This window comes from Apteryx rowi, unplaced genomic scaffold, assembly GCF_003343035.1.
Source record: "Apteryx rowi isolate R43461 unplaced genomic scaffold, aptRow1 scaffold_43, whole genome shotgun sequence".
In the NCBI taxonomy this organism is placed as follows: domain Eukaryota; kingdom Metazoa; phylum Chordata; class Aves; order Apterygiformes; family Apterygidae; genus Apteryx; species Apteryx rowi.
In genome coordinates, this window is record NW_020450683.1 from 97,475 (window position 1) to 125,109 (window position 27,635).

Here is a 27,635-nt window from a genome sequence, read left to right on the forward strand (position 1 = left end):
GAGGAGATGGGGGCTGTTTGCTAGCAAAGGCCTTGGGACAATTGAGGGGCTGCTTGTGAGGTGGGTTGGTAGCAAGGGGAGAAGCCGGGGGCATTTGGGGGAGCCTCGGGTTTTTTGAGGGGGTTCTGGGGACATTTGAGGGGAGGTCTTGAGGCATCTTGGAGGAGGGAGGTTGGCCTGGGGGGACAGTCTGGAGGAGGTGGTGGGTGGGATGGTTTGGGTGGGAAAGCGCCAGACCTGGGATGRGACAGGGAATACGTGTGGGGCTGGGAAAGGGATTGCTGAGGGAGATGGGGCAAAGGAGCGGGGTGAAGGGGAATCTCCTAGAAATGGGGCAGAGAGGAGAGCCAGGCTAGAGGCATGCTGGACACAGTCAGCTCCTGGAGGGAGGAGGTGTGAATAACTGTGGCAGGACTGTGTGTTCCCGTCCCAGGAGGTGAGGCCTACCATGACCCTTGTCTGTGGGCGTTGGGCAGGAATCAGCCCTTGTTAGGAATCTGAGTTTACTTCTGCATCACCTGTGACACATGCCATTCCTGTCACCCTTCCTCTGCTCTCGGCCCTTGTAAGAGCAGCATGATTGCACAGGGAGGAAATGTTTGAGTTTGACAAGTGCGTGCGGTGGGAGTGGAAGTCAGCAGGTGATTGGGGACTGTGGGAAACGGCGTGCAGGAGAAGCACTGCATCTCACTGAATGCTTCCTGTTGTTGTAGGAGTGCCGGATTGCACATCCCATTGTTAAATGCACTTACTGCAGGACTGAATTCCAACAGGAAAGGTAAACGCCTGCTGAACTGGGAAGACTGATGTTTTCTTTAGAACAGATGCTCCTGGGGAGCTATAACGATCCCACACCTTTGATGCCTGAGCCTTAACCTGTAGATTGTTGCTGTGGGAGACTTGGGAGACCTTTGGCCTCCTTCAGAGGTCTGCTGGGAGAGTCGGTGTGCCTGTGCAACATCCTTAGATTTGCATCTTTCACTTGGCTTTCATTTCTGGTTGGTGCTCAGTTCGATTTTTCAGTGAAGGATCCAGAGGCTTCTCCCCCAGAGTTTTCTCTTATCTGATTTCTGGTATCCAAAGATTAACTTCTAATGTGTTTCTTTTTGCTGTGCGTCTGCGTTTTTGCAAGTTATATAACTCACAGAGGAAGGGTTGGTAAGGCCAGGAGTTGATGAGCATAATGTGTGCAGGCATTGTGTGAGGTGCTCTTTCTTGTGTTTGTTGGACAAATATACCTCTGTTCTGACCTGCCTTTAGTTTGCAATCCAGAGCAGGCTTCCTCCAGAACTGAGATTGTTGCTAGTGCTGAATCATGTCTACTGCCAATTAGCCAGTGATCATGCTCCTGTATTTGTAAAGACAAAAAACTGGCGTCATCTGGGGACACCTTAATTGAAATATACCTCCTAGTAATACCATTTTTTGGCAAATTATCCTCAACCAGATGGAGATAGGAAATACACTTTGTTACCAGAGTTCCTTGTGAAGATGAATAAGGTTTTGCCACTAGAGATGAAGCCTAGGAGAGACTGGGATCCTAAGCACAGAGGTTTAATTTTCTTTGGGGAAGTGTTAATAGAATGATCTGTCCTTCTTCTTAACAGCAAAACCAACACGATATGCAAGAAGTGTGCTCAGAATGTGAAGCTCTATGGAACAGTAAGTGAGCAGGGCTCATTCTCACCAACTCTTCTCCTTTAATCCCTCCTGTCTTTATTCTYGTGAATCCCAGAGCAGTTTATGCGCTGACTCTGTTGTAATAGCATGACTGATCAATAATATGCAGCTCCCTCAAGCGTTAAGCTTTTACCGTTTATTTTTTTTTAGTACAGAAAAGAGCAGCTCTGCATCGTTTTAGGCCAGGAAATGAACTATTCAATATCCAATAGAAACAAGAACATGATTGCATAAAGTGAGATTGCCACAGGAAGCAGTGATAAATCTTTCTTCCTGCTTGTCTCAAATCCGAAGCAGAGATTTTGATTGTCTCTATTTTGGTGATATATATTTTCTGAAGATTTCATAGTACTTTATACATTGTCTGGGTGTCATGGCTAAATACACTTAGCTAGAGACCGGGAATCCAAATGTAGTTGTGTCTCCTGGATCAGCATTACAGTTAACTTTGTCCGGGGAAACAAAGGTTTTGAAGTGATAGGGAGAAGGGGAAAGAACCATGTATTAATGTAATTAGAAGACACTGCCATATCGTTTGTTCTTGTTTTTTAAAGCCAAAACCCTGCCAGTACTGCAACATAATAGCAGCATTTATTGGAAACAAGTGTCAGCGTTGCACAAACTCTGAAAAGAAGTATGGACCTCCACACTCCTGTGAGCAGTGCAAGCAGCAGTGTGCGTTTGACCGGAAGGATGATAGGAAGAAGGTCAGTACCTTTGTAAAGGGGTCTGAAAAGGTAAAAAGGCTGATCACAGTGACTGTGTGTCTATCTTCTTCACACAGTCTCTAGCATTTCAAAAGAGGGTGTCTCTTGATTGTAAAATGCTTTTCTGGAGTTGAGCTTTGCTGTTGGAGCTGTTTAATCTTTGAGCCCCTCTGATCCTTGGCCAGGTCTGCTGATGAAAGAGCTCTAGAATTTGGCCTAAGCGGGGATGGGATGGCAAATGAAAAGGGACCTTTTTCTAAAATAAAAGGTACCTGCTGRCCGAAAGGGATGGAAAACGATCCTTATGCTGTAGCCTGAGGTGCTGCAAATATCCTCTGCCCTCCACCTCAACCAAGAAACCCATTCCATGGCTTCTGCACATCCTTTACTTGAAACAATGTAAGTGGTATAAGGCCTGCTTTTTGCAAGTTGTAAACATCTATTGTTCATTTTGGATGCTGCATTGATCTTCCATTGATCCTGCTGATCTTCCTTGAGCGCAGAGCCTCCTTGTTTTGGTCTCCAGGGAATACTCTTTCATGTACAATTATTCGGCTTTGCTTTGACAGAAATCCCACTGGGAGTTAGCCAGTCCTGGTGGATAGGTGATAGAAGAGAGTCAAAAAGCAAAGCTTGAAAGAGACTGTAGATGCAATAAGTTAGCTGCTATTTAATGATTATCGCTTGTGTTGCACCAGCTATGTCAAATGCACTTCTTATCCTTTCCAGCCACTTGAGGGATCCTTTCTGAGTCACTGCTTGTTTGTCAATGATCTTAAAACCTGAAGATGCTTCTTGTCTTCTCTGTGGTTGGGTTGAGGGCAGGAAGCGAGACAAAATTCTCCCTCCAACTTGTTGTCCCAAATCTAACTCAGATACCAAACTCTCTTGTCTTCCAGGTGGATGGAAAGCTGCTATGCTGGTTATGCACGCTGTCCTATAAACGGGTCCTACAGAAGACCAAAGAGCAGTGCAAACACCTGAGCAGCTCTTCCCGGGCAAGCCTGCAAGAGAAGGAACAATACAGTAGGCTCAGCAGTGGCAGCCATTACAACAGGTAACCTGCACGAGCTTCTTAGCAATCCCTTCTGTTGTGCAGGGCTTGCCTCTGGGGTGAGCAAACAGGACACCTGACTGCTCCACGCTCCTTAGATGCCCTTCTGAAGTAACAGGGAAATGTGTCTTGGGCCTTGGTACCATGGAACAGGGATGGGTTTTGGCAGTTGTCTGTTGTTCAGGAGAATCTGGCTAAGTCAGGCTTTGCTGGTTTGCCAGCCCCACCTTTCTGGCGTAGGCTTGTAGTCTGACAGTGCTTTGTAGTGATTTGACTTACTGAACTTTCTTGTACGCGTTTGTAAAATTTGATGATTGAAATGCAGCTTTTAAGCATAAATTCTTCAGCTACCTACTGATCTGACTGACACATTGTTTTCTGTTTATTTTTAGTCTCCAGCTAAAGGAGAATTGAAGCTTAAAAGAATGAATTCTTTATCATTCTTTCTTGTTCTAGGAAATCTTGTTTTAATAGGCTCGAAGTAGGTGGGAATGTTTATCTGCTGTCTTAGACTGCAAGTCAGTCAGGTTCTGACATACAATTTCCTTGTTTCTCTAGCCAGAAAACCTTATCCACCTCTTCTATTCAGAATGAAATCCCAAAGAAGAAACCCAAGTTTGATGCCATATCTGCCAATGGTGACAGGTGAGCCTGTTACATGGGGAAATTGTGGGCGGGTGGTCTTGTTTGCTTAATTTATATGATAGAGTTCTGTGCAAATAGCAGGAAGGTCTTATGCTAGAGCAGGGACCTCAAGGGGTTGCATTAGCAGCTTTCCAGAACCTGACTGGCCAATGTTACTTGGCGTTTAAACATAGGTTTGAGAAGAAGAATACCTAGTGTCTCTACCTGCTAGAACAGAGACTGTTTGTTGTCTGAGCTTACTGACAGTGACAAAACCTGCAGCCAGATCAGCTTTATCGTCTCCTTTCCTTGTAATGGCAGGGTGGGTGTTGGCTGCACTGTGGAGTTGAAGTCTGCAGTTTTTGTGCTTCTGGGCTATTAGACTGATCTGCAGGGAAGACAGCCTTAGAGAATAGGATCAAGACCCACCTCCTGTTTCCCCTCCTGCCTTTTGGGGGAGGGACAAGCAATCGAATAGCTTTGCTTGAAAGAAGCCAATCCCATTCTGCTGTCACAGTGCCTGCTGGGTTATGTTGACACTGGCTGCATGTGCAGCAGAATGGGAGTCACTAGCAGAAACAGGAAAATGAGATGGTTTTTTATTTTTTACGCTCTTGTACGTGCATATTTTCATTCCTCCCTTTCCTCTCTGATTCTCAGCGTTCCTTCCTCTCCCGAGATGCTTTGTCCCCCTATCCAGAGTGCCCCGTCCACGTTGGCGCAGTGGGCTGCTTCCCAACAGAGTCTCGGTGCCCACCATTGTCCTGTTTCTCAAGGCACTGACATCCTGAAGTGAGATCACCTATTGTTTTCTCCCCTGTTGCCCTCCCTCCCTGGGAATTGCCTCATATATGGAAAGTGTCCCTATCGATGGATCTCCTTCCAAACAGCAGTGAATTGGGAGCATGGACCAAAGCATAGGCTCATTAGTGCCAAAGGGTCTGTTAAAGTTACTGGTAATGAATTGCTTGCTATCAGCCTTGAATGTCTTTTGTTTAAGGTCAGAGGTAATATTGACCCTATAGGTACCATTGACCTCTTGTCTGTGGTTGTTAATATAAGAAATGCTACAGTGTGAAATAGAACTTAAAAATTTTGTAGGGCAATGATTCCTGCACAGTGGTCTACAAGACTGTTTAACAACTGAATGGTGTTTTTGATTGCAAGTTGGAAAAAAATAAGGGTTAACTGTGGTTTGGGAGCTGCAGCTGAGCATGGAGTGGTCAGAGAATTCTCCTGACTGCCCTTAATGCTGGTAGAGTGACAGGAGAGACTGGAGACAGGTGCCTGGTAGAACTGGTGCAGCCCATCAGTTTAGCTGCAGCTTTCCCTTTAGAGTCCTGTTAAGTCTCCTGCTCACCTGCTGCGGTTGCTGTCCAGGCAAGGACAGTAGCAGGTATTTTTATCTGCTCACTACAGCCTGGGCTGAGACCTAAGAACTCATTTTAATACCCCTGCTGGCTTGAAAATAACCAAGAAGCAAAAGGTCCCATGCTCTGGTATCAGTTGCTGAGCCGTTTGTTTGCAAAACAGGAGCATACGCTAGATGAAACAAATGCCTTCATTTCTATTTGCTCTTGTATCAGATGTTGTCAGGCTGGCTTCTGCCAAGGTTTTAGGCTATGGTCCTTGCCACAGACTTTTTTGATAAATCCCAGTAACAAACTGCGTGTAATTTTAGCAACTACTGAAGAGCTCCAGCTGGTTTAAATAGACACACTGCTGCATTTCTTGGGCAGAATAATAATGGTTGTTCATTAAGTGTGTTTCTGGGGTTGCTGGGGTTTTTTTGTGAGGATAACCCCTGAAGTAAACCTCCCTTCTTGCACTGTTTTTCTATAAAATTGTCCACCCTAGAGCTGACTGAAATCTAGTTCACCAGTTGAATACAGAGTGAGGAGCAGCCGCAGCACAGGGCTTGTTGTCATCAGCAGTGTGCTCTGGAGTGGGGTGGTGCACAACTAGCACCTCTTCGCTGCTGAGAGCGGCTCCAACCTTTTGTAGAGTGCATCTTGGCCATGGGTTCCAGGCAGATTTCTAATGCAGCCTTCAGGTGGGCAAAATTTGAGCATGCCTGAGCTCAGTTAACTTTGGTAACGCCCCCAACATGGTCCAGTTTATCTGAAGTTGTTGCTCCTTTGTCTTGCGGATGCAATAGAAATTCCTTCACTGTGCCTTACTGAACTCCCTCTGAGCTCTGTATGTTTTTGTGTTTTCATATTTCTGAGTGGATGATGCTCTTCTAATGCCCATGATTTGGAGATTGATCAAATGACGAGGGGTGGTGTTTGTATGGTTCATTCTGGGTGGGTTCTGCTGCAAGGAGCTAACAGCTCTGGCCACGCAGAACACGGAGTAGCTTGCTCTCCCCGGCAGCGACTCTCGGCGCCAGCCTCCAACAGACCTTGTCTTTCGGATGCTGCTGTTCTGCCAGTGCCCTTCAGTCCCGGGCTGCTTCTGTGTGCATGAGCGCCCTGGCTTCACCCGCAGCCCCTGTTGCTGTTCTGGTCCTAGGACTCCTCACCTGATTCTGCCAGAACTTGGTGTCCTCGTCCTCATGTGCAAATGCTGCCAGAAGTGTGTTCATGTTACGGACCAGCCACCTGGGCCTCTATGGACGAACGCGCTACAGACAGTGATGAGTGCTTCTAACCGAGATGCCTGGGGGAGCGCAGCAATGCCAGAGGATGCCGAGCAGCAAAGTTTATTTAGTAAAAATATTCTCATTTGCATAGAAAAATCCCGGCTTATGCTTAAAGCATTAGGGCTTGGAGTGAACCACTTCTGCTTTTGATGTCCTTAGAGGAAGTATAAGTTCAGATGCTGATTCCCATTGGTCTGGATGAAATTTTGTGCGTGGAGGATATTTTTGTCTTAGGTGAAATTCGAATGCTGTGTTTCAGTCAGCCTGGTCTGTGCCCCTTTGCACCAGCCTCACTTGAATAGCAAGATCCTTAAGCATGGCAGTTGTCTTGCCTAATTTCAGCCATTTAACAGGTGTTGAGTTTAAGGCAGTCATTTTGTTTTTTCTACTCAACAGAGAGGCAGGTGTCTTTGGAAGAGCTCCTTTTTTTTTTTCTCTCGGTCTCCACTGAGAGCAACGGGAGCCTCATCAATTCACTTTAATTAGAGGCATGAATTTTAGCCTGTTCAAACATGGAGAGCATGTCCCTCTGACCTCTCCCAAGGGGGCTGGGATCTTTGGGATGGAATTTATTTGCAGGGGGAAGGGCTTTTGTTTATTTTTAATCTGTTTGTTAAAGGAATGGAGTGACTTGCATTTGGCAGTTTTCCTTTTAATTTTGGAGCCCCAGGCTCGCTCCTTAATGTGAGATTAAAGACAGAGAAACCTTTCATTAATGACTTGTCACTCTTTCAGAGAAAGGAGGGGGGAAAAAAAAGCTCCTTCCTTTAATTTGCACCTTGACATGTTTGAGGCTGCATTTTGCAGCGATTGGACAGCAAAATACCTGCTTGTACTCACGTACTTGACAGGAGGATGCTGGCACTCTGAGCCAGCCAAACTGCTCCTGATACCTGCACACCCCGGGGGTAGGACGAGGTCCTGGAAAACCTCAGGTAGGGCACCGAGCTTGCCCGTGGCCACTAAGAGTGTGAGAGCTTCTCTGTGAAGTGCTCTTGGCCTGCGTGTCCCTTCTGCTCCCCGCTGGGTGGCAGAGCCAGCTCTCACCTCTCCTGGTCCACAGAGGGCTCTGGAACAGGAGCTGCCAACAAGGGAATTTCTCCTGCCTGAGCTGCTCAGGGAAATGTGAGCATCTCCTGACAGTCTTTATCACCCCAGGCGGCAGCAGGAGGAGAGCTTGCCTGGGCAAAGAAATGGCATAAGCAAGGGTTTGTTTTTAGCCAGAAGGATTCAGTGAGGAAGCCTTTCTTTTTTTTCTTTTTTTTTCTCTGCAGAGGCTGGGGTTTTTTTGTTTTTTTTTTTTCTCCCCAGCATATTTACACTGAGTGGGAAATTAAAGCTACCATTAGTAGCATGCTTGCACACAGAAAGGCACTGGAGCATCTACCATCACCATCATGTTACAGAGCCTCTGCTTTGGGGGAATTGTAGTTGGGAGCAGCTTTTAAAATGGAGGTATTTTTCTCTAGTGTGCATACATGAGCCTCTTCTGCATTTGCGAGCCGCACCGTGTGGCAAGCACAGCGTGAGATCAGGTGTACCTGGAGACCTGCCACATCTTACGGTGTGGGCTTTGCTGTCAGCGAGCTCCGGCTGCGGGAGACAATAGATCCAGTCTGCAGTGAGTGTCGGTGTGCTGTAACCGTGCGAGACTCTTCCCCTGCAGACAGTGTCCTCCAGACCCTCAGTTCTGCGTTTCGCTTTCTGATGAGGTCAGGCTTTCTCTTTCAGTGCCGTGGGGCTGTTGTGCGACTTTCAGATCTGCAGAGCTGCCCCTGCTTAGTTTCTCTCTGTAGCTTCCCAGTGACATTCCCAGCACAAAGGTGGGAAGAGCCTTTTCTCCTGTCAACTCCTTGCTAACGAATCCAATCAATGCAGACTGTGCTTTTAATTAGAAAATGGATTATTTCCAGGCACTAGGGGAAGCCGCTGTGTGAGGCGAGTAGCCAGTACGCCGTCTTGTTTTGTAGATAGGGGAATGGACGCCCAGAGATGGCAGCACACTTGAGAGAGGCAGCGGAGGAGGTGAGCAGTGTTTGAGTTCAGAACATGCCTTCCTCAACACACTGCATCTCCCAGCATTAGCGCTGAATGCAGGCTCTAGGGCATATGTTGACCTGCTCTGGAGGCTTTCAGAAAATGTCAGGCTTCAGGTAACTTTGCCTGTTTATAGCAGCAGTGCTGTCTGATAATGGCCAGACTTCAAGTAATCTTTTAGGTGAAGGTTTGTTGCTTTTATTATTACTGTTTTTATACGCCAGTATTGGGTGTCTGTGGCTGGGAGTGTGCTGCTCCTTTAGCACCGAAAGATAAAACTCAGGCTTGTCATTACAGTGGTAAGGGACAGAAGGCAGGGAAAGATCAGGTGAGCTCCCTGGGCCTGTGGCTGCAGCTTACCGTGTCTGACGATCTGAAGTACTCCTGTAGCAGAAGGCTGTGGGTGGCTGCCTGGAACCCAGGGCAACTTCCAGGGAGATTTGTGGATTACTTGCTCAGGAGGTGTCTCATGTCCAGATGAGTTCTCAGCTGGTCGCTTAGGTTTAGAGCACCTGGCGGGGTATGAGCGGTGTCTGGGAAAGAGGCATCCCTCTCCAGCTATTTCTCCGTCTTCCTGAATAGAGTCCTTTCTGATCTGAAGTGGTAATGAAGCTTCCTCCTAACTTGCTGTATCATGGTGGAATCAAAATACAAAAGCCCAGCATGTCTTTTTTCTCCCTGTTTCCGTGCTGAGGACAGCGCTGACTCTAATCTAGGTGTCTCCCTTTGCATTGTTTGTTTAACTTAGGGGTTATTTGTTTCTCTTTCATGTTCCCTCCCTACCAGAATGTTTGTTTGCATCTAGTGACAGGTTTTGCTGTACACCGATGGACTGCCTGTGAGTGAAGACTGTTCCTAAGTGGTTGCATAAAGTTTCATTAGCTCCCTGATTGTTGTTCTCAACACTCTGGTTTGAAAATGGATCATTATCACCTGAATGATAGCTACAGACTCTGACTGATGGTCACAGAATACCCATAGCAGTTCTGTTTCCCTACCAATCATGCAGTGGTACAGCTTGATATATTGCAAACATCTCTCTTGCCCATTATACCATGCGTTTCCCAAATTCAGTGCAGCATCCAGGGCAGCGATAGAGGTAACTCCTCCTGAGTGGCTGGTGAACACAGTGTGTGTCATAAAGTGATTCCCGTCCTCCTTCAAGTGCCATCCATGTGGGAGTTTCTCTGCCTCAGCGGAAGGGGTCGTGATGAGAGTCTTTCCCTGTTCTTTGCTGCAGTTTTTCTCCAGACCTCGCCCTCGACTCTCCTGGCACTGACCACTTTGTTATCATTGCCCAGCTGAAGGAGGAGGTGGCTACTTTAAAGAAGATGCTGCACCAGAAGGATCAGATGATTTTGGAGAAGGAGAAGAAGGTACAGTCCTTGGCTCGCCTCCTCCCCCAGCATGCTGACAGCATCCAGACAGATCACCCTCAAACAGAGTCTGGCTTTTTATCTTGGGGTGAACAACAAAGTCTCTGCCTGTTTTCAGGCTGCCTCCTTTCCAAGGTTAAAGAGGCTTTCTGGGCCTCCCCCAGGAGAGCCTTGCTTCATAAAAGGCTGTTTTCTGACCACTGTCTGCAAGAGCTCCATGTGGGGGCAAGGCCAAGAAAGGCTGTGCTGCTTTGTGCAGAAAGACAGTGGTGCCCTGGCCCCTGGCTTTGGGGGTCCTGCTTCTCTGAGCAGTCTCATCCAGTCTCAGGCAACTTCTGTAGGTGCATATTCTGTGGCAGGGTGTATCTGGGATGAAGAGATTCATTTCTTCTTCCCACTCACACACTCCTTGCTGGTTTACCTGCAGATCACAGAGCTGAAAGCTGACCTGCAGTACCAGGAGTCGCAGATGAGGGCGAAGATGAACCAAATGGAGAAGACGCACAAGGAGGTCATGGAGCAGTTACAGGTGACAGCATTTTTGTTTTAATTTGCTGAGCTGCACTGTACCCAGGAGTGACTGAGGACACTCTTGATCAGAACACCTCGTGAGCTTCTGCACACACAGCTCTGCTAATGCTTCTCAGCCCTGTCCTGCAGCCTCTCTGCTCTGCCAGGCCAGCCCCTCCCCAGCTCTGTACCAGGCTGCAGTGCACCTTAACCCCTATTTATAGACTCCTTGCTGCTCTCTCCTTGGGCTCAGTCTTACTGTATTGTATAGTGCTGTGTTGTGTCCACTGCAGACTAGATGGGAACCATCAAACTCATTTAATTTACTGCCAAAATCAGGTTTGAACCTGTTTATCCAGACTGCAAAACCTTTGTCAGCTCCCTGTACCATGTAGCTCTTAATGTGATTTATGTGACCAGTAACCAAAGAGAACAAAGCCCAAGAAACAACTGGCAGTTCTTTTAGAACCGTATCTGTGTAGTCCAAATAAAGAAGTCCCTGAGCTGGAGGGAACAGRGAGAGCAGGATTCTTGTCATGGCCATGGAAACACGAGACAGACTATCAGCATGAATACACTCTGAGCCACTGAAGAGATCGGGTCAAAGGGGAACCGGTTACAGGGAAGAAATCAGACACAGAAATGAACTTTGCACCCTTTAATTACTGTGAGGTTTATAATGATCTAAAGCTCTAGCAATGAGAAATGGGAGTCAATAAGAAAAAAGGTCTGTATTCCCACAGAAAAMCAGCCCCTCCTCCATCAGCGCACACCCAAGTTAATTATTAGAGTGGAAGGTAGGTTTTGGAGACTACAGGTGCTGTCAGATAGCTGGTGCCCTTGAGATCCTCTTCATAACTCACATTTGTAAGCAATTTAAGCCTGTCCCAAGGCTGGATTATCTTTCTGTGGTGTGCAGAAGGCTGGAAACACTTCCTACCCCTTGTAAGCTGGGCAGCACTGGTTTGCATACAAGGAACTGATGAGAACCAGAGCCTTCTCTCTCTCTCTCTCTCTGTTGCCTTCTTGAATCTGCACTGCGTTTCAGCCCAGATCTGTTTCCCTCTCATAGCTTTGGATGGCCTGCAAAGAATGAATTGTTCTTACTTCAATTCTGAATAGACAATTATCCATTGTCACAAACCACCACTATTTGGTTGCCTTTCTTGACAGCCCTGGCCACGAGGTCAAGGGCTAGCTCCCTCCTTGCAGTGGTTCTCCAAGGCGAGGCACGCTGGTCGCTCAGTGTGTATGTGGCAGAGTGGGGGACAACACACCCTGGCGCTGCCTTTGCTGTAGCTAAAAGAGGACGTCTGCCTCGAAAGCTGTCAGACACCTTCCAACAGCCTTAAAACCTGTTTAATCCTAAAAGGAAAGAGGAAGCATCAGATGCACCAATGGGCTTGCCCGCAGGCGCCTGTCATTCCTGGGTGGAGAGGGGTGTGCATGTCTATCGCCCGCTGTGTTGTTTTGTACTTAGCTTGAAACGGGACTGCCCAGAACTTGTTCTCTCTGGTGTCCAAATGTTTTACTTCAGCTGATATTGACTGAGGCTCTGGAAACTTTCTTCATTGATTCCAAAATAAAAGTTCAAATCCTCTCGGTGTATCGCAGGTGCCTTGAAGTGTTCATATGATTCACTTTTTTTAATGTACTGTTGTTTTTTATTATTTTGTCTGTCTTTTCATGGGGGGAAGCAGGGGTGTCTGTATCCTTCCATTTTGCAGGAGGCAAAGGAAGCTGCTTTACCACAGGCAGTGTGGGAGCAGAGGGCTTAATTCGTCTAGTAACCCTTAGCCCTTTGAATATTTATTCATTCACTGCAAACCAATGCAGAACAGCTGTATCTGGCTTCACATGGGTTCTACCCCGTATCCTACTGGTATAGCATAAATTGCTAAGTAGGCTAGAGGGTTTTTCAGCTAAGGAGAGCGGCCTCAGAGGTTTGGTAAAAGGGACTAGAGAGCCTTTGTTTCTCGGTTAGTTCAGTCCAAACCAGAGAGACTGCAAGTTGTTACCTGTTAGTGCTCAGGTGGGTTCAGAAGGCTTCTAGGGACGCAGAATCAGTCAATATAGTACTGAATCCTGGTAAAACTGTTGGCAGTGTCTGAAGAAACCAAGGGTTAAACAAAGCTGGAGAACAGTTTGAGCTGCTCCASCCTGGATTTTGGACATGAGTGAGGATTCAGAGTGGGGGATTTGCCTTCCACCTCCTAAAGAATGGATGGGGGCGAGACCCATCCTCCTAAAGTCAGGATGGGGGGTTTGAGTCACTAGAGTTTTACTCCACCACTTCTCACCTTGTGAAAACATGGTGGCTGGTAAAAGRGGAAGAGAAGGAAGAAAAGCCAGTCCTGGTGATGTTGATGAGTGTCTTTAGCTGGTTTAATGAGAATCGTGCATTTGTCGCATTTCACAATGGAAGCTGTTAGCCTTCAGCCCACTTCTCAGGTACAGCAGTGGGGAATTCATCGGGGGAGGGATGGGAAGAGCCCTTTCTAGGTGGTAGAGCTGACGTGCTGGATTTGAGCTCGTGCTGTTGTACAGTACAGCAACATCTACCTCTTTCGTCTGCACGCAGGATGCCAGCAGTGTGTGTCCAAGCAGTTCTAGGATCCCGAGRACTAATGATGATCCATGCCATTAAAATACCCATTTTCACTGTGTTTCCAGGCCAAGAACAGAGAACTCCTGAAGCAAGCAGCTGCCCTRTCCAAGGGCAAAAAGCCTGAGAAGTCGGGAGCAATAACCTCCCCTTAAAAACAAAACCAAACCCCCAATCTGGGAACTTTCCCCAGCATTAGCCAAGGAGTCTAGGAGGCCTGCCTGATCGCTGGAAGCCAAAACCTCACTTTTGTCACTATCCCATTGCTGTGGACTCGATGGAAACGCCTGGTGTGTGTTGCCTTTCGACAGCATGCTTGAGTGTGTCTGGTTTTGATATCTGTTGAATACCGTTCTGTACTATGGTGGTCCATGGGGAGAGGTCCCAGCCATCCTAAATCCCCCCGAGTTTCTGGAAGAAGTGTTTTTCTAACCAGTTACTACCACTGCCAACCCTTTATATAGCAAACAGGAACCTGCTGCATTAGAGACTTCTTGCTGGTTTCAAACCTGCTGCTCTGAGGCAATAGCCGTGGCCAGTTGTTACGCAGATAAGGCGGGAGCCATGCATGGTGGGAGCTTTATTTTCTGAACTGTTCCCTCTTCAAAAGGAAGCCGATAATCACCAGCCCAACAGATGTTACCAGAAGGTTGTGTCACTGCTGAGAACGGTTGATCCATCTTTTTGAAGATGCTTCCAAAATGGGGGCTATATATTTATCTTGGAGGATTTTTGTTTCGTTTTGTTTTTTTTTCTGTGTCAGCTTGGCAACCCTGACTGCCTGTTTTTGTGTTTTTTGTTTTGTTATGATAGCTTTTGGTTTGGGAACCAGAGCATAATGATACAGACCCACTTGGTACCCCCTGGTGCCCTGGTTACTTAGTGGCCTTTGGGCTTCGGTGGCTTTTGCAGCTTGGTGTGATTGAGCTTCTCTTACTCCCCTTTCTTCACATGAGGCTGAAGGAGAGTTCAAGGCTTGGATGTTTGCTCTGCTCCCTGCAGTCCCTGGATCAAGTTCACTCTCTTCTCCCCCTTTCCCTGCCCCGTCGCTCCCTTCCAGATGCAGAAGTAGGGGCCAGGCTGGCTCCAGGAAAGTGCTTACTCAGGCAKTGACCCAAGCCAGGAAGTGTTTCTTGGGACTCTCCAGAGACATTTCTCTCTGCTGATTAAAAGCCAGCAGAACAAAAGGGCTATGAAAGTTCTCCGTAGCAAGGATGTGCTTCTCGGAAACAGTGTGAGTGCCGTGGCAAGGAGACCGCAAACAGCGCCAGCAAGGCGCTGGGAGGTGTGCTCCCCCAGCTCTGTCTGCACTGCATCTCTTAGGGGAGATAAAAAGCACTTGGCCATTAGGGGGGAAAGCACAGAACAGCTCTTGAGCTGGCAAGAACACTCCTCGGTATCCCAGCACCGAGCTCTATTCAGGGTGTGAAGAGACATCTCAGGGTTTGGAGACCTTCGGGGCAGAGGAGTAAAGGATGAACACTTAGTCTGGAGTGGCACTGAAGGTATGTGGTGAAGAGGAGAAACTGCCCTTTGGAGACAGGGCCGGCTGCTCTGTCAGGGGTTTTATTAAGCTTTTAACTAGAGATTGTGATTTTTTCTTTTCCTTTTTTATGTTACTAAAGATGACTTTACTCAAAGGCACTTTTTTGATGATGTTGGCTTCCAGCATGGAAGGAGCACGCTGCAGCATCAGACACTCTGCCACGTTTTTTTTGTTGTTGTTGTTGTTCTTTTTTTTTTTAAGAGACTTCTGACGTGAAAAGGAAAAAAAAAAGTTGTTACACTTTGCCAGAGTGTGACAGCAGGAATACTCACCTAATTTTATACTTCACATGTTTTTAGAAAATGAGGTGCATTGATGGGATTTTTTTTAAATGGGCGCTTTGCTTTTTTGCTTCCCTCAAGATACAGAAATAAATAGAGGGAGAAAGGCCCTGTATATACTATTATGTTTTTTTTAATTGTGACAAATTGATCATGCAGTTGAGTAGCTGATGATTTGTAGTAATAACGTTGTTTCTTTGTATGTTTGTAATAATGGAGATTTTAAAGGGATGCTTTGATTTGTACAAAACTCTGACAAATGTAAAAGTGTTTAAAAAAGCCTCATCTGTGTGTCTGATACTTTCTATTTGCCTTAAAGAAAAGAGAAAACACGTCCTTCCCTGCCTGGAACTGATTTGTCTCCTGCTGGTGACTGCCTGGTCAAAGTACCAGTCGTGCTGCTTTGGGATTTGGTGTGTATGGGAATGAGATGGCATTTTCTATTGTTTGGTTTGCTCCTACTTTTGTTTCTATCTTTAAATCCTCCTAATCAAGACTGTTGCTAGGATCCTTGTTACTTGGTTACATCGAGCTTCCCAGGACTGATCTGGCTGTACCAGATGAGATCTCTCTATTCTCTTCCCCAAACACATGAATGAAGATAGAGCGCAGAAACAATACAGCCTTGATAGGAAACAAAAAGAGAGCGGATAAGGGGCTTGCTTTCTTTTAAGATATAAATGCAAACTAGGTGAGTAAACACCATTTGTGTCTCTGAAGTCTTCCCTCTAGCTCAGCCAAGATTAGGGTTGTTTGGAGGGAAAAGCAGTTTTTTCAGAAGCTTCTAATTTTCCAGCAGAAATGTGGTAGCCCAAAACTCTCTTGATATTTCCATCTGAACAGCCCCCCTGGCCCTTGTGGGAGCTGTAGCTCAGCGTGTTGTGCTTTCCGTCTCATCTGTCATCGCAGCTTCCTGGTGAGACGACTGGTTCTCTGATGCACCTTGCTTTCCTCTGGCAGGGCAGATGTGCTGTGTCCCTGAATGTGTCTGTCCCCAAGGCACTGCCTGAAGTGGAGAAGGAGGAAATGCAAACCATAGCTCTGAAGAGACACCTCAGCAGCTTTTCCAGCTCAAAATATTCTTTTTTATATTTTTCAAAATCTAGAGCTGTACACAGAGAGCAGCCGTTGTCTGGGAAAGCATTAATTGTGACAAATACCCAAATTTGTAGTTAAACACAGGGAAGAAAAATAGTTTCTAGGGAATCTTTTTCATCAGTCTTATTCTTCTGATCTCTTTGGCTTCTAATGCCTGTGAAAAGAGACTGATTTGTGTACATTGAGACTTATTTGAAAGGAAAGAGATAGAGGAGGCAACAGCCATCTGAAATGCACCAACTTGACTCCCTTAGGAACTGTGTTTTGGCAGCTCAGAGAGGCTGGCAGTCTGTCCTAAGTCCACTGGACACAGCCCTACAAACCCCAACAGTTGTGTATTTTTCTTCATAGCATCTTCCAGGTGAGTCAYCCAGGCTTTTGCAGCCATTAGTGCTACTTTGAGGGAAGGAGAAAGGACAGGATGTAAGTTTTCTCTTTCCCTTTCTTTCGAGGTCTGAGTTGCTTCTTTTAATGCGGTTGTTTTCCACCTGGAAATGGTCCGGGTTTTCATCCTGGATTTGTTGGATCTCTGGCACCCTGAAGTAGCTGCAAGCCCTGACAAGGGAGGGATGTCATGCTTGAAGCATCTAAGTTACTGCAACCTTGCTGGGTTATTGTGGCTCAGCTGACTCAGAGTAACTTGTTATAGGAATTTATGAATGGTTGTGCTGGGTCGGACCAAAAAYGTGGACCAGGACCCTCTCTCCCCAGGTAAAGGCCACTGGGGGATACTGGAGGAGAGGGTACAAAACCAGAGCATGAAGAAAGCAATGGTTTATTGGCTTCTAGCACCCAGTGCTAGGCTTAGGGGCTTCCTGAGCTGAGCATTGCATCTGTGGCCTTTAGCAGCTCCTGGTACCTCCCTCTTAGGTCCATTTTTAGCCAAAGGTGGCTAAATCGCAAGCTCTTAGCCTGCCACAGTTGCCAAGTCAAATGCTCTCCCAGCGCGAGAAGGCGGTGCGTGCAGAGACAATCTGCTTGGCAGCTCTTTCTCTGGTTAGTGCTACGTAACTGTGCCAGTAGTGCTTAGCATTTATAAGGCGCTTAATCTCTGCTGAGTGCAGCACAAACCTTGCTGTATCCTTGAATGGGCCCAATTATCCTCATTTACAGCAAGTAGGGACATAGATAAGAGAACTGCTTTGCCAAAGGCTAGGCTACAAGTCAGCGGGTAGAGCTGGAACCGGAGTGTAATATCCTCAGTTCCTCAAGCCCTTGCTCTCCACCTTCAGGATTGTGTCTCGAAGGGGCCACTCTCTCTCTGCCCTGACAGAGCTGCAGGGAGAATTTCAAATGGGTTGTGGGCAATTTTTGCAATTCCCAGCCAGACCTTGAGTGAGAATTGATTGGCTCCTGCCTTTATCTGCTAGTGCACACTTCCTTCTCTCTGTGGTTTATTCACTGGTCCTAAAGCAGCCTGAATGTTTGCAAAAGGGATTTTTTTTATTTTATTTTGGCTTGTGATTACTCTATTTCAAAGCTTTCAGAAAATATCCTCTGCTGGTTTTGACAGTAGTTGAATGTGCTTGAAAAGAATATTATGTACTGATCTCAGCCGCCTCCTCGTAATGACATCAGGGTTGAAAATTAGACTTCCAGTTTTGGGCCCCATTGCACTAGTTTCAGGTGAGCTGACACTCAGCTAGCCCTTGCCTTCTTCCAGCATCAGCCTCTCCCTGTTCTGAAGATCCAGAAGCTCAAAGGCTACAACTTCAGGAATGTTAACCTAGGTAGTTCAAGTTGGTTGAGTTTGCAGGGCTCAATGCAAATCTATTGCAAAGCCTTTTCTGAGATCTGCTAACCAAGAGGATTTAATGTTTTTAAGTAATTACCTGAATAAATGTCTCCTTTCCAAAGCTGTAGCCCCCCTGGCAAGGATCTGGAACTTTAATAGGCAAATGAATAAACTGCTTTGCAGCCTAACAGTGTGTACCCACAGCAGAAGTAAACTGCTTTAGCCAGCTGGTAATTACAGAGAAACATGCTCCCTTCCATTCCTGGAATGCACTGGGAGCACTGGCTCACATAGCATGCCCTGAGGGGCAACAGGTTTGTGCTGTATTGTCTTAAAAAAAAMCCCAACACCCTAAGGGTCTTAAAATCCTTTAAAGCTTCGGTAACTTATGTTTTGTAACTGATCCAGGAGAGGTAAGCACAAGCCTCATTCTCGAGACGAGGAAAGAAGGGGCAGAAAGGTGAAGTGAAACGAGCTGCCTGAAGAGATGAGGCTCCTTGCAAAGGCAGTGGAGAGGGGCCGTGGGTGCTTCAGAGGCCATTCAGAGCTTCACAGAGAGCAGATGGGGCTTTTTAGGGGTGGGAATATTCGGTATTACTTACTGCTCTCACTCATCTGCTAGGAGGATAAAACTGGAATTAAAAATTAGACCAGCTCCTTTGGGTTGGTGCTTTCCCTCTTCCATGAGGGAGGTTTCCCATAACGAAAGCTCGGCTACGCTTTGCCTCCTTCCAGAGGGAATCTCTAAAGATCCAGGGGTCCAAAGGCTTGGGGGCTGTTACCCCAGTGCTTACCAGTGCAAGACCACACAGTATTCAGTGTTCCTTCCTGGAGTGCATGGAAACGCTCCCTCCTTTCCGCAGGCTGCTAAAACTCCAAAACAACTAGGGATCTTTGACCAGTACAACGCACTGTTTCTAAAGTGCTTACGCTGCTGAAGCTCTATCCCTCTGTTTGCAACGCCAGATCCCTAACAGAGAGAAGACCTGGGGGCAGGTTGAGCCGAGTGTTTGCCATTCCCCTCGGTTCCAGGTACCACTGCAACCCAACCTGTTACAGGGTTAGCTTCCTTCTGCGGATTCAAATGATGCAACCGCTGTCAGGCTCCGATGTCCTCCTGCAGAGGAATTTCCCTCTTCTCCACCTTGCAAATGCACTGGGCTTCCCTATCACATCCCACCAAGTCYGAATGCCGGTGTTTTTTCCCACAGGAGGCTGTAATGGCAGGGAGGAGGTGTAGAGTAACAGCCTGTGCAGGCAGACCAGCTCACYGCTCATTTGAGGAGAGCAAAGCACATCGGGAAAGGAACTGCTTAAATCACTGTGCGTGACTTACCTACTGCAGATGCCCCGCTGGCTCCCTGCAGAGAGGAGAGTCCCGCTGCGGTCTCTGCTGCCTCCCTTTGCCCTTGGGGTTTTTTGGCTCTGGCTGGAAACACCGGGCTGGCGAAAACCAAGTAAGGCAACGGCTGTCCCTGGACGACCTCGCTGTTTGCTCAAAGGTGACTTATCTTAAGCGATCTGTCTTGCCTTCCTGTTAGCTTTCTTAATAGCACACTGTTGAACTAAATCAACAGACTGTACAGTCAGCATCTAGCTAAGTAGGGCACTCACAGTGCCTAGATAATGACAGAGCCGGTGCATGTTCACTGTGCTCGGTGCTTCTCGAAACAGGACATTTGGCTTCGGCTCTTGAAGCCTCTGGAAAAGTTTGCCTCTCCTTTGCCACTCTCTTTTCAATGAATACTGTAACGATCCTTGTCGCACAAGCTCTGCTGCTGTGTGGCAGGGAACCCCCTGTGAATTAGCCAGCACAGAGAAACCCTTATGCAGGCTGATTTCCTTGAAGAATGAGCGCTGCTCGGTTCAAATTGCTGCAGAAGCAAAAGGTGAGACCTCACGCGCTCTTTGATACGGCTCGTGGGACGAAAGGCTGAGCAGAGGGGCTGGCAAGCAGGACTTGAGCTGYTGCCGCTCGCCCTGGGACTGCCTGGTGTCACCGATTTTGTGTTGGTAGCTCTGCCCTCTGCTAGTTTGGGGGCCGGTATCCTGCTCRGCGCCAAACTGGTTCATCCTAGAGAGGCTTCCAGTTACAAGAGCAGACCTGAAGCCCTCCCGGTGCTGCGGCTGGCACGCAGCGCCCTCCCCACGCGAACCTCCCTGGAGGGCCGAGGGCGGCAGGACGCGGGTCCTGCACGTGGAGGCTTTACCTCCTGCCTAGTGTTGAGGCTGGTCGGTGAGACGGAGTGGGCAAAGTCTGCCTGGCTGCTGGGGAAGCAGGTTCGTGGTGTGGACAGAGGGCTCCTGACGGAGCCGTGCCCATCCGGAGCGTGTCTGCAAGGAGGACAAGGCAGCAACCTCTCGCTGCCGCTGTCTCCGTGCCAGAGAAAGCTGCAGAGGATTTTCTTGCAGGGAAGTTTAACCAAACGCAAAGGCTCAGGGAGTATTTTAGACTGTTTTGTTTTCACTTTTGCTACAGAATGAACATGCAAGGGAGTGGATAGAAGGGATTTGGAGTGGGCAACCCTGTCCAGCACAGAGACTGCCCCTGAATCTCTGCACATTTCAGCAGGCAGCTCTTTGCCTGCGCTGCCTCTTCCTATGGGGCAAAGCCCCGAGAAGCCTTAGGCAAGGTGCTGTCTGATGGGGATCTCTGCTCCTGCTGCCAGGCTGCTTTTCAAGAGCAACTTCCAGGGGCTGCGTGGAGAAATGAAGCCCCTGACATTTTCCCAGCAGTCGTTTCAGGCCTGATCCTACAGAGAGTCATGGCTGGACCTGGCGGCRGTTTGGATGGGGGGCTCAGAGCAGCTCCTGGGATCACATGCAAGGAGCTGGGCGCAGTAGGAAGCCACCGGCCGTCCCCAGCGTGCCCCAGCTCAGCCGCGCTCTGGGCCTCGCTCTGCCTGTCCAGGTGGCCAGAGCAAGAAGGTCGCAGCAGCTGGAGATGCTCCTGTGCACTGCAGCCCCGTGGCTGGGTTGCAAATCACCTGCAAATCACCAGGGAACATCAAGCCATGGCAGATGAGCCCTTTGCATCTCTTGTGGCACCACCACTGGATGGAAGAGGGAGAGAGAAACCGCCCAGGGCCAGCTCCRAGCGCGGAGGGTACAAACCCCTCGCAGCTAAGAGGTGGCGGCAGGTCATCTCCTTTTGCCAGGCTGCTGTCGAGAGAGGGGAGAAGCTGCTGACAGCCGGAGCCGGCTGGTACGTGGGAAGGAGCATTGCAAACAGTCCAGGAAAAGTGCTGAGGCTGCAGGTAACCGGCCGCGTGCCTCTAATCGGCCGGCGACGGCTCAGCCAGGGCTGCGGAGCAGATGGGGGATCGCGTGCTGCTCCTTATTGCCGAGCGAGTGCACTGCTCGTCTCTGCGGCCGCCTGGCCTCGCTCGGCCCTTCCTTCCCCTGCTCTGCGTGCCGGGGCGACTCTGTCCTTCTGGCATAGCCCTCGATGTCTTCTGATGGGATATTTTTATCTTAAATATTTGGTACTGTCCACGGCAGTGAAGGGGGCTGCTTGGCCAAACGCCCCAGGCCTTGCTGTGCTGCAGAGCATCACGGCACGCTGCGAAATGCCGTGACCTGCGCAGGGTAGGCAAAAAGGGGGAGAAACTCYGCTTTGTGCCGCTCTCGGGAAACGTTTGACGGCGTTGGAGCGGCTGGGGACGGCCTGCGTGCTAACACGCGTTGTGTCGCGCCGAGCGCGGCCGCCCGCCGAGCAGCAGCTCCAGCCCTGTCGCTCCCATCGCTGTCCCATGGACTGACGCCGTGCCGGCGTCCCCCGGCTCATCTCAGCCTGTCCACCGCAGAGCTTTCCGGCTGGCAGAGAGGGGGAGAAGAGCGGCACCCCCCGCTCTGCTTTGCTAGCACTGTGCATAACCCCGTTGCCTTTGTCGCTGCAGAGCAAGAGGCTTTTTGGCTCCAAGCTGACGGGTTCAGACAGAGCAAATCCCCGGCTTGTGGCCTCAGGTAGCAGCAGCCTCGGCGCTGGCAGGGGGCCAGGGCAGCATCTCGGCTGCCGCAAGGCAGATCGGGGCCCTTTGCACTGCCAAGAGCACGAGGCACTTACCCCTGGCTCCCCGGTCCCGGGTGTGAAGGGCCACCCCAAGCCGAGCAGCCGCTGCGGCTGAAAAGCCAGCGGTGGCCTCAGGCCGGCGGGGTGCAGGTGAGCAAGGTGGGTGCAGACAGCAGGTGACAGAATGGGACCGAGTGGGTGCAAATCACTGCGGCAGGGGCCCGGCTGGGCTTGCAGCCACGCTGTCCCCACGCGGGGCCAAGTTTCCTCCCGGCCATCCTGCTCCTGTGCTTAGAGCCCGAGACCCRGCAGAGCTGCCTGGTCCTGGCAGTCAGGTCCCCCTGGGAGTTACAGCTTCACCTGAAATCTCTTGCCCATTTGGGGTTGTGCTTTCCGGCTTTTTAACCCATTTTCCCTGTTCTTCCCTCTTTCTTTATATGAATTCTGCACTCGCAGAGTTGCCCGGGGAGGAGGCTCGTGCATCGGCCCCTGCTGCAGGTTTATTCCCTCCGCGCCCCGGGAGGAGGTTTGGTGGCTTTAAGCCTGTCCCTCTTGGTTTGTAGACCCTGATCCCAGACGAGAGGGCCGGCGGCGCTATCTGACGGTAGCGAGATGACCTGAACCGGGGGTGACACYGGGCAGCGGGTCACTGGGCGCACTGGGGCAGAAGAGGGGTTTTGGGGAATAGGCAACGCAGGAGACGAACTCGCTCCCCGCCAGGCGCCCCGGGGCCGGGCCGGCACCGCGGCAGCGATGCGGATGCTCATTAACGGGGCTGCGAGGGGGAGCGTCGCGGGAGCGGGCTGCGTCCTGCCCTGCTGCCGCCRGCTTTGTCCGGGGCGCCGCGGAGCCGGGGGCGTCCGAGCACTCGGCCCCGTGCTAATTGCCAGCGCGGTCTCAAAGGCCCAGCTGCTCCGCAAGCTGTCGCTCTGGGCTCCTGGCAAAGAGCCGAGCCGGGCGYGCAAGCTGGGAGAGGCTTCGGCCCCTGATCTCCGACCCCGTGTCGGTGTTAACGAACCCAGGGGAGCTGCCYCTGCACAGGCGGGGGCAACGGGGGTAAAGCCGAAACCGATAATTCCCCCGGGCTAATGATAAATATTTTGGGAGCAAAGGGTTGCTCTGGCTTGGGGATCCGYGGCGGGCTCTGCTCCGGAGCATCCTCGAGCTCTCTTTACCCCGTGAAACGCTGCTGCCTTCACGGGGGTCCCTCTGGTTACCGCAGGGTCTGCAGGGCAGGTTCCCCACTAGGTTTTGGCCAAGTTTTCTTAAAACTGGTTGTTGGATTGCAGTCGCCTTCCCCAAAGCCGGGCGCAGGAGCTGGGCTCGGCGCTGCAACGGTGCCGTGGGGAGTGCGGAGCCGGGTACCGCCTGCTCCTCACAGCAGGGCTTTGCCTCTGTCCCCCCTTCAAATCGGATGCAATTAAAAAAAGGGAGCTGCAAAGCTCCCGCTCTGCTCAAATAACACAAGCGTGAACRCAGCCCCGTGGGGAACCTCGGCGTGCCCTGAGCGCTGCAAGGAGCCGATGGTGCCGGGGCCACCGGAGACGTCCGGGTGCCGCTCGGCGCCCTAAACCCGCCTCGAGCTGGAGCAGCGCAGCTGAGCCGCGCTTGCGAAACGCCACTAAAAATAGCCCTGGGTGCGGTGGGGAAGGGAGAAGGCAGTCGGAGGCACGCGAAGCTCCGGGCTCACGCTCCCCGCAGCGAGCAGYGGAGCCGCCGCGGGCGCCGAGCCGGCCAGCGTGCCACGGCGTGCCGCCCAGCRCCGCTGCGCCGAGGTGCAAAGACATGTTCGCCTAATTGGCGGCCGCTCAGGATCGGAGCCGGAGGAGGCTGTTGCCAGGCAAAACCTGAGTTGTTTGTGCAGCRACTTCTGTTTGCTGGACTTTGCCGTGTGCGGGCTGTCAAGCAGCACCAGATTGTTATCAGCGCTGCTGTCTGGGGCCTCTTTTTTTTTTTTCGTTTTGTTTTTTTTCTCCTCTCCCCATCTTTTATTGCAATTGGCACTTGTTATTCAAACGGAGCAGAGCTGGCACCAGGCCCTCGGACGGGATGCGAGGCCGTAAGCCCCTCGGAGAGGGCAGCRGGCAGGAGGGGAAGGCTGCTCTTTCGGGGGCTGTTTTGCACCGCAGCTAAGGGCCGAACCGCTCAGTGCGAAGCCGGGGCGTGGGTCACGGCCAAGGACCCCACGGCTGGCGCGGGAACCGGCCCCGGCTCCCACCMTCGCCTCCTTTTTGCGGGTGGGCAGTTACCGCTGTGCCGTGCTTCGGAGAGCAGGCACGGCCGGACTGGTGTGAACTGGTGGAAGCAGAAAGCCGGGACGCAGGGGGGGGGKTTGCTGTCCCGCCCTGCAGTGCGGGGCCGAACCGGCCCTTCRCATGCGCCGGGGGCGACGGTCTTTAACCGGGGCTGCGGGTGCAGCACCGGGCGGGGGGGGGGGAACCCCGGGGACTACAACCCCCAGCAGCCCCCGCGCCGCCGCTCGCTATTGGCGGGCGGGCTCGCCGAGGCCACGCCCACAGAGACGCCATTGGCCGAGCGGGGCTAGGGGCGGGGTCATACTGGGTTAACACCCCGCCCCCCGCCCGCGGCCGCTCTATGAAAGAGCCGCGGGCGCCGGGCCGCGCTGCTCTAGAACCGGGGAACGTTCTAGAGCCCCGGGACRGTTCTAGACCTCGGGGGCGGTTCTAGACCGCCCTGGCCCGGCACTGCCATGCTGGTGGCGGGCTCACAGTGCTGCCCCCCGGGGCTCGCGGAGTACCGGGGCTGCGGGGCCCTGCGCCGCGGCGAGGTAAGGGGGTGCCTGCCCGCCCCGTCGGGGGTCCCCAGCCCCCCCGGGGGGTCGGTTCGCTTGGGGATAAGCAGGGGCACGTCGGGGCAGTTTGGGGTCCCGGGGCTTCGTTCCGTCCCTTTACCCGTGTGGGCTTTCCCGCTGCGAGCAGAGCTGTCTTGCTGCACTTGTGAGCTGAGTTGGGAGTTCTCAGCCCCCCCCGGGGTCAGTGCGCAGTGCAGACCCCGCATCTCTGGGTGAGACGGGCGCTATCGCTGACCCCGGCGGCGCAGCCTGCGGCGGGTTTCGGGGCCCGCTGTGTGCCGCAGAGCGAGGCACCCCGAGCCCGGGKTCCCTCTGCTCCGGCGCCTTTGCCCTCGGAGTCCAGTAAAACTCCGTGCAGCAGCCTGYGAAGTTGCCTGGAAAGTTGGGCATCGCCCGTTGGGAGTTAGCGGCTCCACGGATAACCGTGCTGCAGCTCAGATGTCGCTGCTGGGAGGGTTAGTCCTGGCGACGGGCGGGACCTAGAACCCCAGGGCAGCGGCAAAGAGCTCGTTGCGGGAAGTAACCCAACCGGCAGYGCCGCCCGGAGCCGCTCCGGTGCCTGGCTGGGCTGCGACGAGCCTGCGACGGGGGCTCCGGAGCAGGCGGCGGAGAGCGTTTCCCTGCCAGGGAGTGTGGCAGTGCCTGGGACCGGCCAGACCTCGTCCGCTGGCGCCCAGCAGCCTGGGGCGCTTCCAGCAGATGTGGAAGCTCCTGATTTTTGGTCCTCCGCGATGCCGTAGCAGGACGCGGGGCGGTTGCAAAGCCGTGAAGCCACGAAGAGCCTCTTGCACCGGGAACTCCGCTTTTGTCCCCGAAACCTCTTGAACGTTCAGGCGGCGACAGCCAGGGTGGTTTTAGGCAGCCCGGTGCCCTCCGTGGCCGCCTCCGGCTCGCAGCGGGGCGGCACCAGCTTCCCATTTTGGGACCAGTCCGGCGTCGGCGGCGGGGCAGGACCCCGGCGGGTGACCTGTGCCGCCGGCCTTCCCGCGCCGCCAGTGCGTCACCGGCGCCGAAACCCGTCTCTGCTCCGGCTGCRCGTCACCGGGACGGTCCCCTGCTGKTTTTTTTTTGGAAGGAGCRAGGCCGGGAGGAATAAACCTGCTCGGCCGGATGGCTGCGCGGTTGGTTGGTTGTTTTTGTTTGGCCTCCCCTTATCGGGGACGGTTTTCCAACACCTGACGAAGCGCCGGCACAAGTGCCTGGGCTCGCCGCTTGGCACGCGCGCCCTGCCGCCCCGGCGAGGCCGTTAGCTCCTTCCCTCGTCCGCGCCGGCTCCCGCGGGGGATGGGAACCTCCCGTCCCCACGTGCCGTGCCGATCCCGGGTGGCGATGCAGCCAGGACGGGCCAGAGCCCCGCTCCGTGCCTCAGTTTCCCCCGCGGCGGGAGGCGATGCCTTGGGGCAGCGCGGTGAGGGTTAACCGTCCCCGGGAGCCGCGGTGCCTCTGAAGCGTTGCTCAACGCCCGTAAAGGCTCTGCGTGCGCGGCCGGCGCTGAGCAATGATTAAAATGCGCCTTCAAAGGTCACCCTGGGCTGTCACCGAAAGCCGCTGGGGCGGGCTGTGCCCCCGCCTGGCCGCGCTCCGGCCCCGGAGCTCTGCCGCCCGCCCGCGACGGGCTCGTTTGACTGTTTTTATCATTTTCCCCCTCTTGGGGAGCCTCCGGGAGGCTGCGGAAACCTCCTTCGCCCCCRGTGCGTTCGCCGTGAGTCAGAGGCTGGCGGAGAGGAGGCACCTGAGCGGCACGAGCCTCTTCCCTGCTGTCACTCCGGTCTCGCTTCCGCCGTGACTCACGGCCGGAGCATCCCGAGGCCCCGGCGTGCTCGGAGCTGCACAAACTTGTTTGTTTGATTTGGGTTTTTTTCGCTGGCAGAAGCGGAGCCCGTCGCCGGGCAGGTGCTGGGCGCCAGCGCGGAGCCTCGCCAGGACTCGGCGCCCGTCACGTGGGGGGCGCGTGGTGGTGCCGCCAGCTGCCGTGGGACCGCCGCGTGCCCGGMGCGGGGGGACGGGCTCCGCCGGGAGCTCGCCGAGCGCTTCGGGAGCAGCCGGCAGCAGAAGGTACCCGCGGCGCTCGGACGGGCTGCGGCCGCCTCCTCCCTGGGGCATCTTCTCCCCCGTGACGCCAGGACCCGGCTCCGGGGGGCTCCTCTGCTCCTGCTCGGAGATCCRGGACGTGCTGTCGGCACCAGTTGCCGCCGTCCCCCCATGGCATGTCCCGTGCGCGGCAGGTGAATCCCAGCTTCCCTCGAACGGCCTGGCTGGAAGGAGCGTGTCCGACGGTGCCGTGGGCTTTGGAAGGCGTTCTGGCTCGTGCCGTGGTTTCTGGAAACCTGCTGGGTGATGTGCTTGCTTTTGTCCGCATCCAGCACCGGGGGTTTCTCATCCCCCCCCGATCCGAGCGGGTGAGATGAGCTGTGTCGTGGGGGGGGGGGACTGGAGCCGGCTGTGCTGTCCCCAGCCTGGGAAGTGTTTGGAATAGCAATGGACGGAGGGACGAGGTGCCGGAGAGTGGGGGACGTCGGGACTCGCCATAGTAACATGGAGCGGCCGAGGGGATGGGGATAGAGGGGGTCAGTCCGGCTGAGCCGCGGGATGGGGAATGCACCGAGGGGGGTGTTTTTGCCCCCCTGTCTGGGGCAGCGCAGCCCGTGGGGCGCTGCGGGATGCGGCAGCCTCGGATGATTCCTGAGCTTGGTCCCGCTAGCGACCCGCGAGCGAAGCTGGGTGCCCCGCGGCCGCTGGGTGTCTGTTTTCCCGCTGTCGGGAGTGTGCTGACAGCATCCTGCGCTCTCCCGTCCGGGATGAGCTGTTCGTTTTGGGCTGTTGGGGCCGGGCAAGCGTTGGGGCCCCTGGCTGGGCTTGTGCCCGCTCTGCCCGCGGTGGGGCAGGGGCTGGGACGCGGCGCCCAGCTCCTTTG

At 52.5% G+C, this 27,635-nt stretch overlaps 1 protein-coding gene across 3 annotated transcripts in view; it reads left to right on the forward strand.

The window, feature by feature from the left end:
- The window catches only part of SESN2 (sestrin 2), a 55,758-nt gene that overhangs the window by 19,460 nt on the left and 8,663 nt on the right, over window positions 1-27,635 (forward strand). Inside the window, exons 4-10 of one of the 3 annotated variants that reach the window (XM_026076236.1) lie at window positions 712-778; window positions 1,608-1,662; window positions 2,235-2,387; window positions 3,287-3,444; window positions 4,000-4,086; window positions 9,987-10,122; window positions 10,550-10,651. In XM_026076236.1, the coding sequence (XP_025932021.1) occupies window positions 10,078-10,122; window positions 10,550-10,651 (147 nt within the window). In that variant the 5' untranslated portion in view covers window positions 712-778; window positions 1,608-1,662; window positions 2,235-2,387; ... (1 more) ...; window positions 4,000-4,086; window positions 9,987-10,077. Of the gene's footprint in view, window positions 1-711; window positions 779-1,607; window positions 1,663-2,234; window positions 2,388-3,286; window positions 3,445-3,999; window positions 4,087-9,986; window positions 10,123-10,549; window positions 10,652-19,316; window positions 19,400-20,376; window positions 21,155-24,619; window positions 24,698-27,635 lie in introns of those variants that run through there. The other 2 variants (XM_026076235.1, XM_026076237.1) reach the window with 2 other exon arrangements.